Source organism: Poecilia mexicana, unplaced genomic scaffold (assembly GCF_051168715.1).
Source record: "Poecilia mexicana isolate PSO_F unplaced genomic scaffold, ASM5116871v1 scaffold_14, whole genome shotgun sequence".
NCBI lineage: Eukaryota > Metazoa > Chordata > Actinopteri > Cyprinodontiformes > Poeciliidae > Poecilia > Poecilia mexicana.
The window spans coordinates 9,450,729-9,464,642 of NW_028263383.1; the positions used below are offsets into that span (position 1 = coordinate 9,450,729).

At 38.2% G+C, this 13,914-nt stretch overlaps 1 protein-coding gene across 1 annotated transcript; it reads left to right on the forward strand.

Annotated features, from left to right (window-relative positions):
- The first annotated feature begins 20 nt into the window (after positions 1-20).
- On the forward strand, positions 21-13,800 carry LOC106931254 (four and a half LIM domains protein 1-like). The gene is made up of 6 exons (XM_015009261.2): positions 21-166; positions 10,390-10,569; positions 10,655-10,829; positions 11,599-11,768; positions 11,871-12,057; positions 13,099-13,800. The coding sequence occupies exons 2-6, from the start codon at positions 10,414-10,416 to the stop codon at positions 13,251-13,253; spliced, it is 843 nt and encodes a 280-aa protein (XP_014864747.2). The 5' UTR covers positions 21-166; positions 10,390-10,413; the 3' UTR covers positions 13,254-13,800.
- The last annotated feature ends 114 nt before the right edge of the window (positions 13,801-13,914 follow it).

A 13,914-nucleotide genomic window follows, 5' to 3' on the forward strand; every position in this document is an offset into this window, starting at 1 on the left:
TCTGTGCAATTGGAGCGCGCTGTCTTTTATTTTGAAGGTGGCGCTGTCCGCCTCGGTCAGAGTCTGACTTTGCTGTCGGGGTCCGACACTGCCTTTAAAACGAGGGACGGTGTTGGGGAAGCGGACAGCAGCTCGTTCAACGCCGCAGACGTCACTCTGAACCCGGGTAAGATCTCTGCAGAGTCCGCTTACTTTTAACTGCTGGAACTGTGCATCATCCCCAACTAAAACAGGTTTAGCAGAACAGACCAGTTACTGCAGGCTGTGCTTTTACAAGAGCCCAAAGATGTTTGAGGAAATGTGATATTTAGTTTAATAGGTTAATAAGTGGTAAAGTGGTATCTTGTTTGTTTCCGACCATCCAACAGAGAGTAACAGATAATGTGAGACAAACTCTGTCTTCCTATTTAGTTAGTTATGACCTCATCCACGCTGCATTGCTAAAGCAGCATTTTGATATCCGGAGAGGAAACTAAAGACTTTAACAAGTTCGGGCGTTGGCTGTCTGTCTCTGTAAGTGTGTGTGTGCGCGTGTCTGTCTCTCTCTCTGTGTGTGTGTGTGTGTGTGTGTGTGCTGACTTGTTAAAGCTGCTCCTGAAATCTGTTTCCAGTTAGGAAGTCTCCTTTTCCCCCCATCCTATGATGGAACCACTAAAACTAAAAATGCTTCACAGAGGTCAATTAAAATTCCTGTACTGCTATTTTTCATTGCATTCCCCTGACTGTGTGTGTGAGTGTGTTTAAATCCATAAGCATTTAAGTGATGCACATGGCCTTACTGCGGCCTCTTCCTGCTCAACTCAACATGTGTTTTTCCTCTGTACTTTACAGTAGGAATGCAACGTTATCCTTTAGAGACATAAACCTACAGTTACTTTTAATAAGGGTCAGGTTTTTAAGTAATGTTGTCGAGGCAAACACCCATATGAAGCTGTGAGATGTTGCAGAGTAACGACCAAGTCCAATCCCACACCAAAGGGCCACAGAGTGTTTATAAATTAAAGCCGGAGTCTGCTGTATTAAACTAATCCAGTTCTGTAAAAGACATGCGTAGCCCCATAAAACTTTATGTATAGATGGAGTTGTCTTATGTCATGTTTAAAAGGTCAGAATTTAAATATGGTTAAGCTGTGTGTTTTATATTATTCCCAAATTACATGCTAGTGGAGTCTTTGATGGGTTTCTGAAGCTTTAAAGTTTCTTCTGTTTGTTGTTCTTGACTTGCAGCCATTAAAGTCTGTTTTTATGTCTTGGGTGATATTTTTTTGCCGTGCATTATGCAACAGGGGAAAGAAGCAGGGGGATGAGTAATCAATCACAAGTCTCCATCCATTGTCTATACTCGCTTGTCCTTGCAGGGTTACAGAGGGGTGGGTGTGTAGCAGCGTCTTGCCCTGTGATTGACTGAAGGTTGCCAGTTAATCACAGGACAACGCGGAGACACAGAACCATTTATGCACACACTCCTTTTTATAGAGCTCAGTTAACCTAACAATCTTAAAAGTTTTTGGATTGTGGGAGGCAGACAGAGTACTTGGGGATAAACCATGCATTCACATGGAGAACATGCTAAAAAGCCCAGACTGGGAATTCAATCTGGGACCTTCCTGCTGCAAGTCACCAGAGGTACCAACGGCTCCACCATGATGGAGACTGCTAGCTAATACAGAATAAACCAAAATATTTTCAAAGTGATGTTGGAAAAAATCAGTTTCTTATCTTTGACGACACATGACTAATTAACAAAAGCAACCAAAAAATAGCAAAGAGGATTGTTTTGAGTGAAAACACTACATTCAGACACAAAGAGGAAAAATACTTTTCAGAATGATTGTGGCAGTATTAGTTTCTGAGACTAATTTCATTTAAAGTGAGTTGAAGTGCAAACACTACAGTTGTGTGGAATAAAATATATTTTTCAAAACATAACACGTCCAACATGCAAATGAGGAACTGAGCCATTCTTCTTGTTGCTAAACCTTTATAATGAGGAACAGTCCTTATTTTTTTAGCGGAGAGTCTTCTAATGATGGACGATATGGACTTAATATCTCACAAAGATAAGTTGTGATATGTATTTGTTTATTGACATTATTTGGCTTTCAAATATCAACTAAATTACTTCACAAAGTCACAGTTGTTCAATCACGTTTCTAAAAAGCATGCAATACTTACATTTTATCATAGCTTGGAACATAAATGCAGCATTTAATGATGGTTTCATGGAATCAACATTGGAAAATAATACAAAAAGCAACTGGAGCTATCCCAGCAGTAACTGCCATCAGTTTAATAGATTTGAGTAACTTTATGTTCAGTAAAACCAGATTGTAATTCATGCCCTGTTGTTTTAAAATGTACACTTACAAGGCATGTCTGATGATTCTAGGTGGAACGTTATGTGTCTTAGTTGAAACTATTGCTAAAAAAAAAGCATTGAAACAACATTTTGTTCACCTACCAGGCAGAGTTACTAAAAAAAATTAGTTTTGTATGATTTTCAGAATTGGGATTTAAGAAAAGGAAGCAAGACGAGGTTGGTGTTCTTTTTTGTGGCTACAGGAGCTTTTAAATTTAGTTAGACTCAAACCAGGAAGGTTCTACTGATCATTTACTAGCTGCAAATTAATACCCAACAGATCAGAACATGAAGATTATCCACTCCTCTGACTTCTGGCACTTGACTGAAAAGATTTCACATTCCCTTTCAGCTAATTGAGAATAATGAACATGTGTATCAATAGCACAGAAGTACATGAAAGGTTTTAGGGCATGTTCTCTAAAAATCGGCCTGAATATGTTTTTAAAGGAAAAATGATTACCAAAATGCCGTCAGTCAAGGCTGCTTTGGTGTTATTGTGGCCAGAATCTCTCTCTGAAAATATCACAAAAATCAAAGAAGCTTAAGTAAAAACATAGATTTATCAGTTTTTTCAAGTTTCTTGGTCACAAATTTGGGGAATCTGGAACCGAGACAAGAGAATGTAACTCAAGACAAAGTGGGACGAGTTTCTGCTAAAGCCATCATTTCCATCTCGGAGAATGGCTCAGATCTCTTGTTCTACTGGAATGTGGACTCACCAGAGCCAGATAAAACAATTATTCCGATCTCTCATTGTGGGGTTATGTGTTGCACAAATGTTTGGTTGAACTTGCTGCTCAGTTTCAAACACTTGTGTATTTATTTTTAAGATAGCATGATTGGAATCGGGGGTGGGAACGCTCTCAGTGTGATGGTGGGAAGTTAGAGAAAGCCTACAAACCTCAGAGGCTCTCTGAATATTTCAAGTATTGGATCAAATGACACACAGAAAGCACAATGTTGCTGGTTATTATTGTGTCATTGTGCTGCTTAGCATGCTTGACCATATGATCTACACTCTCAGCGAGAACACATCCCTAATCTTTTTACTACATAGAAATGCCATAATATCCAGTTTAAACCATTTTTCTTATGACTATGTAAAGGAAATATTTGGATTAAACAGTCAAATGCATTATTTACAAATTTGTGCATGTGAAAAATATATTCTGTTAGCTAGAAAATGCTAGCTTTCTGATTTAACACTGTTCTTTGGCGAATTGGTTGCAGTCACAAAGAATTTGTGAGGTAAATCTTCTGCTAGCTTGCAAATGCTAAAGCTGAATGTTTTCCAAATAACTATCAAACTCCACAACGAACAGACATGAGGTTTTTAAGTGTTTGGTTAACACTGCTGACAATCACTGGAATGTGTGATGTTATTTTTTTCACTAGCTAGTACTTGCTAATATTTCTGTCTTTTGCTACTGTTGCTAGGCTATTTCAGGCAAGACATGAGGCTTGTGAAGAATGCCAGCTGACAGCTGTAATTTGCATGGCACTCAAGTAATTGTACAGTTGTCAGAAAATTTTTTGCCAAGCTGCTGGAAAGAGCAGGCCAAAGCAAAAACAAAGATACTGTCAAACTTCTGAGTAGTTGCTATGGCATTTAAAGTGAGTTTTGGTGATTATGCATTTGACGGTTTCAAGTAAAAAATAAAGGCATATTTAGCCAGCTTTGAAACCAGTCAGCTTTCCACAAAGCATAAATCCCTCATGCTGCGCTCCTGATTTGATTGCACATGATTGAGCCCTCATAAAAAAAAAAAAAAAAAAAAAAACTGGCAAGGGAAAACCACAAATCAGCACTCTTTGATATCAGAGAGAAAAGAAATTTGCTCCAAGGAAAATGACAGGATTCCCTGCAGTAAATTGCTGATAACTTTCCACTGAGGCATTTCTTTAAGCATTGAGTCAAAAATTACCTAAACAAATAAACTTAGCAGCAAGCAAGCATGGACACATTGTCTTTAAATTGCCACACATAGCAACTGTTCAAACCGTGAACTTGTTTTACACCAAAGCTGGTTTTTGTCACACCGAATGTTTGGGAAAAATACTGTCTGCTGGAGCTTGTGGTAGGAATCTGCATGGCTGCTGACTTTACAAAAGACAGGTTGGGGCTGTCATCACCTCCAGTTGTCTAAGCTGTTTTAAAATTAAGTTGCTACTTTTTAAGCTAGAAAATACAGACCAGATTGTGAAATGAATCTAATCTTAGTGCTCCACATTAATGAACAAATCACTGAACTCTGTACAAAGTTACATCTGTATTAAACATAAAGTAATATTAAAAAGTTGTAATCTGTTACAACTTCAATTAATCCATTTTTATTTCCATACTACGGAACAAAAGATTCATAATTTCTCTCTTTAGCAATCCGCTGCATGACTGGGTGATTTAGAAACGTCCTTCTTGTCAGATGTTCTCGTCTAAAGTTCAAACAAGTAAAAACAATATAGACTTCTTCTATAATTTAACCCCTACAGTTCTTTGACTGTTTGAGCCGCCAGAAAATCCTTGCATATGACAATTGCTCTAACCTGTTTCCACCCCGAGTGTTTGTTTAACCTTTGTGGCCACCTGCAGCTCAGACTGAATGAGCCATGAAGACTCAGGATTAATGACATGGGGACGCAAACAGTGGGCTAAAAAAAGTCAGGTTAAACACTTCAGTGTGTAGCTGGATTGTGCCAGCCTCAAAGTTCTGATGGAGACTTCCTGTCTTAGTTTTTCCACCACATTCTTCAGCAATAAGCTCATGCCAGCACACACACACACACACACACGCACACACGCACACACGCACACACACATTTGTGTCCAGCCACGTTAACTAGCGTCATTCTTTCTTCCTCAATATACTTTGTCACACATATTGTTCTACTGTTAATGTCATAATGTCAGCTTTTTGGACGTGTCACAGCAAAATCATCTGACTTTTATGCAAGACTTTAGGTTAGTCTAGTTACAGCGAAATGCAAAACAGAAGATTTCAGAAATTCAGATGGATTTCACACTTAAACACCCAAAATCTACCATCTATATCTCTTAAGTACTTAATCCAACCTTGACAGACAAAGAGGATTATTTATTATCCAAAAAAAGGTAAAAATCAGCAATATAACACTTTTTAGCCACACATGTATCCCTGAATCTCAAATTTCACATTAAATCTTGCAGCAATTTTCAGTGATTGTCTGCTTATTTTAAAGTCAGATCTGAACCCAAGATTACTCACTGCAATTCTGACTTGAGCTGAGTCCACTAGAAAAGCAGAGATTGACATAAACTGTTTACAGAGGGCGTACCTAAAGAAAAAATGCAAAGTTAACCATTATGTGAGCAACAAAAAAGTGTTTTTAAACCACCTTTATTTTAACACAGGCAAGCCGCGACGATGTACCCATTTGTTTTGCCTCCACCTGTGTGGATACTGGCTTCTTGTCAGCCATTGTTTGAGTCCCATCAGATAAGATTTTCACATTGCTGACTGCCATTCATCATGTTGAGGTCTGCAGCACTTAAAACTATGCAGTATTCCTTTTTAGGCTGACGCTTTCTCACTTTTTAAAAGGTAAAAACAGCAAATAGTTTTTTTGAAAGTTAGCAGAGGTGAAGGCTGAATGAAAAGAGGGTAAAAAGAGAGCAGGAAGCCCGCCGTACCTTCTGTCTACACTAAATGGATGAGGCGCCTCACCCACTCTACAAACGAAGCGTCTTCTTTTTCCTTTAATAAGTAATGAATTAGCAGATAACTAAACAGAAGAGTTGAGTCCACTCACAGTGATGTCATCTCCAGTTTATTGTCTATGCATGAGACAACACAAAATAAGGCATTTGTCACTTCTGCTAACAGAAGCACATTCAACCTGAGGCTAAAACAGCTCTGAGCAAGTAAGTTATACTGTACTTACTTTTTTAGACTTTTTGACTTTGTTAGAGAGTTTATCATTTCTATTGGGCAACTACTAATAACAAAGCAATGTGCAAAAACGATCTTCTTTAAATCTGCTGTGGTTGACATGTCAAAGAGACTGCAGCCTGGTCTTAATCTGGTTAACGCTACATTAGTTAAAGACCAAATCTTTAGAAATCTCAGTGGAGTTTATTGCACTTTTACCTGGAATTACTTCACTAGTTGTCTGATTTTGAACTTGCATCATTTTAACTTTCTAAAACTAAGATTGTTTCTGCATAAATATGCATCGTATTAGAAAAAAGTGAGTTTTTTAATAAAACAACATCTGATTTACACAGATACTGTGTTCTTATTTAGAAATAGTTTCAAATTAATTCAAATTCCAGAAACTCGTCCATGTAAAATGCTTAGTTTGCATTTAACCTGTACACTATTATTGCCCAAAACTAGTTTTTTTCCACCTCCCAACAGAAGTGTTTCTCATACTATCATTTGCAAAAACACAACCACTCAGTTAGAAAACAAGGGAGGAGAGACGAATGACAAATGCAAGAAACGCAAAACTCATGATACTGATTCCATTGTGATTGTTTTCAATGCTCCAAGCCAAGAACACTGAAAAGGAAACAATCTGGGACAAAAATGCCTTCGAAATGACTTCATCCAAATAAAGCAGCACATGTGCAGGTGTAATTCACATCAGACCTTCAAGAGCACATCTTTAAAAAAAAACAGCTAAAACATCACTGAGCAACGTCGAAGCAAACAGCTAACATTAACGTAATAAAGTATCTACTCTTAAAAGCTTGTTTGTTGTTGCACGAATTAAATATTGTTTCAGACAACATTGTTGCATGTCTGTTAAAGAACAAAACTGATGTTGAAGGTTGGTATTGATTTTAGTCTTTTTTTACTATAAAAATCAGAGATCAAGGAGCACTTTTTTAATTCAAGTTAGAGATGACAATGACATCTGTTTTTTTATTTTGACCTACACACAACATGCTTACACATAAACTACTCACTGGTAGATTATGAGGCTCTATTCCTAGTTTTATTCAGCCACCTAAATCGTGTATCAGAAGTCTAATAGGTTAGTGAGGTCGTCTGTCCCCGACTGTCATCTGTCAGTCCCTAAAGCCAAAAACCAAACTGAAGCTTTTGCATGCTTTACTGAGAATTTGTCCCCAGTTTTAAACGTTTGGGTACCGTCGTCTTCCTTCAACAGAACCTCCTCCTCCTCAATCTGCTCCAACCAGAGTTGCTACGACCAGAAGAAGTTGTTAGATTGTGGGTGTTTTGTGGGTGTGGCTCATTTCATACGTGGAGCGTTTGTGTGTTGGGTCCATCAAAGCTCTGTCAGCAGATTTCACCACACATCATACCAGGCATTCCTTCGTGCATTCACCTCACTGTGTCGACACAAGCACAGCTCTCTCTCTCTCTCTTGCAGCAGCTTGGAGAATTCCTTGCAGGCAGCCAGCATGGATTTGATGCGGGAAATAACCGAGGGAACAGGCTGCAAGCATCTCTAACCGCATCCTTGTTCTTTTTTTATGCCTTTTCTGTAGCTGTGATTTTCACTTCAAAGTGTTTTATTTACCATCTGAAGTCCTAACCCTGTAATCACGGCTCTGTGATCAGAGTTATGGTGTTCAACATGGTGATTTTGGTTCTCTGCGAAGGAAATTTATTACTTGTATGGAATATTTTAAACACAGCGGATTTTATACGATGGGAAACTAAGTCAGTTTATTTACAGAGAGGATGCATTTAAATGAAAAGGTTTGGACTATTTCATAATATTACCAGAGTGAGGCAATGACTAGTTACATTTACTTGAGTAACTTTTTTGGAAAACTTTACTTCATGGAGTATTTATACTACGCTGTACTTTTACTTGAGTAATTTTATTATGAAGTACCGATACTCTTACTTGAGTAAAATATCTTGATTCTCACTGAATAAAGAACAAACATGTTTCAAACAAAAGTTCACCAGACAGACACAGAGCTGCAGTTTCTGTTACAGCTTCAGAAGTTTTTTATTGAAAGAAACTGATTTAGAATTTTGGTTTTTTGCCTGATTTTGTTATTTTTTGTCACTTTCATAAATCATTGTCATTTTTGGTCCTTAAAATGCCAAGTTTCCACTTTACTTTATATTTTGGTGAGTCTGATTACGACATTTTTAAATGATGGATAATTTGATCTGTTTCTCAGTACTTGAGTAGACTTCTTACCAAATACTTTTTTACTTTTACTTGAATAAAAATATGTTGAAGTGCTACATTTACTTGAGTACAGGTTCTGGGTACTCTGCCCACCTCTGAATATTACGTATTGTGAAGGAAATGTTGGAGAGGACCAGAGCTGAGTCTAAGCAGAATGGAATGACATAATGATCGAACACACAGGGAAGTTCTGTCTTCAAAATGTTGGTAACAAATGATTAGAGAAAAATGCTGGGAATGCAGAGCAGCGACTGCTCAGCTGATCAGAGGATCTGCAGCATTAAAGAGGCAAAGAGATTTCAGAGTCAAACTGCTTTGTGGGACATGATCCAGTTCAGTGGTGTGAAAAAGTAACTGTGATCTGAGATGCTTTGACAAACCTTCATGTTGAGCCAAGATCACTGACTTTAACTGAGGCAAATGAGGCTTGCAGAGCTTTAAAGTTGTCCTGGGTTTTCTTCTAAAGCAGTTCTGCCGCTCCATTAGAGGTCACATGACCACCATGGTTTCTTTATATACAGGTAATAATGTCCGTCACTCTGCTGTGTCATTGCTCAGTGGAGGCCCAACATCTTAGTTGCTGAATTTATTTAATTTTAAAACTCAATGATGCTGGTTTGTCAGACCTTAGGCAAGTATTTATTTTACTGTTAAGCCCACATTTCAGCATCGAAAGGGTTTATATTGATCTGATGCAATAATCTAAACTTTAATCATGTTTTCGTTGGCTGTGGAAAAATCATTATAACTCACATTAATATGCGCTTCTGGTTCAATGCAATGAACCAGAAGCGCAGTAACCCACTTATGAAGTGGGTTACTGAAGTAAATTATTTTTTCATAAAATTCTAGTTTATTGAATGGGTGTTTATGTTTTTAATTTGATATATTTTCCTCATTTTTAGGTAGCGATGGCAAAAAATAAATGGATTTAGAAATTGGCCATGTCACAACCTGTGATTATTAAACTGGATCTGGGTTAAAATGCAAAAGATAGCAGTAAAACATTGTTTTTCTAATGTGCAAACAGATAATCTAACCTCGGTGTTATAGATTATAGAGATGCTCAACATTGGTGAAGTTCTGAAAAAACTGCCAGAACAATCTAAAAAGTGTCTGCTAAACATATTGAATTAAAGAAAAGTCAAGACAAGAAGGAATAAAAGCGCTGAAGGATGTTCAGAGGATGGAAAACCACAAGAGTCTCAACAAAAAACTGATTTTGGATTAAACCTGGACAAAAAAAAAAAAACGTATAAAGGTTGGAGCCACAACAGATAAGCATTAACTCTCAAGGCTTAACTCACTTTTGACTGCTGCAAGATATTTTTCATCTGTATGATGAATGATTTATTAGTTCAACTTTTTCAGCTCAGTGAGTCTTTATCTGATCAGAGGGTGTGAACCGTTTGCTTCTCTGGGACACTCATGTGAACCATAACATTTTATGTCCACTTTTTATGAGCGTCTTCAGAGATAAGTTACCTGAAACACAAACCAGCCGCACATCTAAGCTTCCTGACGCAAAAGAGTTGCGCATACAAATCTTTCTCTGTGGTAATGCATGAATGTCCGTATAAGTAATAAAATGTATCCTATAAAGTCTACCAACAGCGCCTCTGTGTGGACATTTTGGGAAAGGTTTGTCCTTATGCAAGGCTGGGAACAGGTGGAGCTGTGATGATTAAAAAACAAAATGCATATTTACAAAAGCAATTCAAGCATCACAGATGAAGACACAGACATGAACTGTTATTCTAAAGTTAGTAATGTGTTTTATAGACAATAATTAGGTTTTTGGAATAGTTTTAAAAAGCTGATTTGATGTCAATAGAAAATGACATTGTATTTTGTTGCTCTTCCTGCTTCAGGCCTGACGCTGTATCGTCGTGACGATGGCAGACAGCTCCCACTGTTTCTACTGCCGGGAGGACCTGGGCGGGAAGCGGTTTGTCCGAAGCGAGGGGAAGCCGGTGTGTGTTCGCTGTCACACAAAGTTCTGTGCCAACTCGTGTGCAGAATGCCACAGACCCATCTCAGTGGAGACAAAGGTGTGTTCTCCAGATGGATTTGAACCGGTTTGGGTTTGTACTTCTTCATGTACTGCTTGAGAAACTCCCATTTTCCTCCCATCAGGAGCTGAGCCACAAAGGGCGTCACTGGCATGAGGAGTGTTTCCGCTGCACAAAGTGCTACAAGCCTCTGGCCAAGGAGCCGTTCAACACCAAGGATGAGCGCATCATGTGTGTGAAGTGCTGCTCCAGAGATGCTGCTCCGCGCTGCCACAGCTGCTATAAACCCATACCGGCTGGTATGACCAATCACAGTTCAAAATATGATTCGCTAAAACGGAAAAACTTTGGAAAAAGTGTCCCTATAGTCTGGTTCCACAGATCAAATCACTGTGTGTCTGAGACTTCTGCTGCTTTTCAGTGTGGACATTTAAAAAGTATATTTGTAGTATGTAAATGTTTTTTTTCTTCTTTTCTGGTATCCTTCTTTCCCCATTTTTTTCTGTCACATTACTTCCTTGAGTTTTTTCTTCTTTGTTCTCTTTAAGCTTGTAAAGAGAACAAAATAAATGTATTACCTTTCTTTTTCTTCCTTGTGTCATTCTTTCTTTCATCTGCTTCTTCCTTGTATCTTTCCCTTATTTCCTCTTTCACTTTGTCATTCCATCCCTCCTTCTCTCCTTTCTTTTTGCCACGTCTGCTTCCTTTCTCACTATCTTTCTAACCCTCCTTGTGGTTTTTCTTCTGTTTTTTCTGCTAGACTCAACTTTTTCCTATCTTCATAGGTGAAGTTGTGAAAATACCTGACATAAATAAATTATATATTTTACTATTACACTTTAAAATGGACAACTTTGAAATCTTGAGTCTGGAAATAAGATAAATTATTTTATGAAAATTGTGTAGAACCCCACAGGTCATCAGTCCCCTTGACCATTAGTTAAATGACCAACTACTGTAGTCATTTAAATTAGCTTAATTGGAGCAGAAACCCACCTAAAGCGTACAGGACACTCCTGCTCTAGTTCATTTGGACCAGAATGTGACATTTCTCCTAATCTCCTAAAGGCATTGAGAGCGTGGCATACAAAGGAAACTCGTGGCACGACGAATGTTTCACCTGCTGCAGCTGCAAACGACCCATCGCATCGCAGAGTTTCCTCTCTAAAGGAGATGATGTTTACTGCAACCCCTGCTACGATGAGAAGTTTGCCAAGACCTGCGTCAGCTGCAAAAAGGTAATTTATTTAAAATAGAGGAAACTTTTTGTTTTTGAATCTGATCGGACTGAATTATCCCCTTAATGTGACCGTGACACTGCTGTTGCTTTCCGTTTGCAGCCGATAACGTCTGGAGGAGTGAACTACCAAGAGCAGCCATGGCACAGCCACTGCTTTGTGTGCAGCTCCTGCTCAAAGCCTCTGGCTGGGACCAGTTTCACCACCCACCAGGACCAGGTCTTCTGCGTCGACTGCTACAAGAGCTCAGTGGCAAAGAAGTGCAGCGGCTGCCACAACCCAATCACAGGTTGGCTGGAGTTGAAACTGTTTCTGCTAGACATGATGTAGCAGAATCAGATTTAACCTTTTTAAATGTGCTTTTACAGATTAGATCTGAAGGCTGATACCTTGTATACTGTGGTCTTATAAAATCAGAGACAATTAGAAACATTCTTTTCTCTGTCCTGGATTAGTGTACCTTGCTCCAAAACCAAATATCTGATCTGTTCTGCCTAATATTAAAATCAATAATCTTTCCGGTTACCAGGAAACCAGAAAACAAGAGAAAAACAAATAGTTCTGGTAACCTTAAATTAAAGCCGAGATTAAACCTAAAGCTGCTCAAACCAGCAAAATCTGGTCACAGAGACAAAAGAATGCCTGAGAAGAAGTGAAGTGTTTCACACAAAGTGGTGTTCCACTTTAATATTAATAACAACAAAACATTTTATTTATAAAGCACTAAGACGCTGATTTGACACTGTGGCTACTAGAGACATCTAGTGGTGAACTTCTAAACTGCAGCCAGCTGTTTTTGCACAATGATTTATATATAATTATAATTATTTATATGTGCTCGAAAAACAAAACATGGTTTTCTGAAAATTTTCCAGATGAAAATCTGAAAAGTGACTGAAATGTTTGCCTGTTTTTCTTTGTGCAACAGCTTAAGATCAGTCATGTTGGATGGAAAGTATCTACTAACTCTGAGGCTACAAGGTGACAAAATGCGCAAAAGTTTAAGGAGTATGGGTGTTTTTGAAAAGCACTGTCAAATTATTATGAAATCCCTTATAGAGAGGTTTTAACATTGATGGAATCCATTCCAAACTCCTTCAGGTGTTTAACACACATGATAAGAAGAGATGTGTTAACAGAAATGTGAAAGCTTAGACAACAGACACACACAAACACACGCACACACACAAACACACACACACACACACACACACACACACACACACACACACACACACACACACACACACACACACACACACACACACACACACACACACACACAGGTTGAAGAAGCTCAGTCTTCGTCTCTGCTCTTCTCTCCTTACAGGTTTTGGTAAAGGTGTGAATGTTGTGAACTTTGAGGGAAACTCCTGGCATGAATATTGCTTCAACTGCAAGAAATGTTCCCTCAGTCTGTCCAACAAACGCTTTGTGGCCGAAGGAAAAGACATCCTCTGCACCACCTGCGGCAACAAGGAGTGACGGACAGAAATCAATGTTCTGTTTCCTAACCACTCAGCCTGTTTTTACACGACGACTAAAGTCCACATTTCAACTTGTTATCTAATTCTCTTGCTTTCAAGGATGGAAAGACATTGAGACCTTCTGGTGCTCAGTGGTTGTTTGACGATGTCTGTTTTTCTTTAAAAAGGATTGATGAGTTTCTATTTTGATAAAGAATGCCTATCATTCAGCACACAACCAGCATGAAACCAAAGTTTACTTTGAGTGCATTTTTTGGGTTTACTATCCTGCAGAAATCAATAGAGATCAATATATCAGCATAGTTTAAACAGTATTTCCTTTGTTCAATATGTTTGTCTTTAATGCCTATCACTTGTTTTCTCTTTTTATTTTATTAATACCATCCTGGTGTCAAATAATCAATGTCAAAAAATTTTATTTGTCAAAGAAAAATAAGAGTGTTTTTTAAACTTTTATTCACTCTATGTAAACAATAAATTAATCTTAAACTGAGATGTCTTGATGTGTTGCTCAAGTGAAATGCAATAAAGCTTCTACAAAACAAGTTTGGGATTTGCTTTCAGTGTTTCAGCTGGTTTTATGTTGAAGTCAATGTAACACAAGCAAAGGAAACTTTTTTAAGGTTTACTATGTGACTAAAGTAGTGGTGAAATCCACT

Excerpts from the sequence above, each read along its gene's own strand:
- LOC106931254 (XM_015009261.2), top strand. The coding sequence starts at position 10,414 with ATGGCAGACAGCTCCCACTGTTTCTACTGCCGGGAGGACCTGGGCGGG. Across the intron at positions 10,570-10,654 it reads CCATCTCAGTGGAGACAAAG|GAGCTGAGCCACAAAGGGCG; the intron begins GTGTGTTCTCCA and ends TCCTCCCATCAG. Across the intron at positions 12,058-13,098 it reads CTGCCACAACCCAATCACAG|GTTTTGGTAAAGGTGTGAAT; the intron begins GTTGGCTGGAGT and ends CTCTCCTTACAG.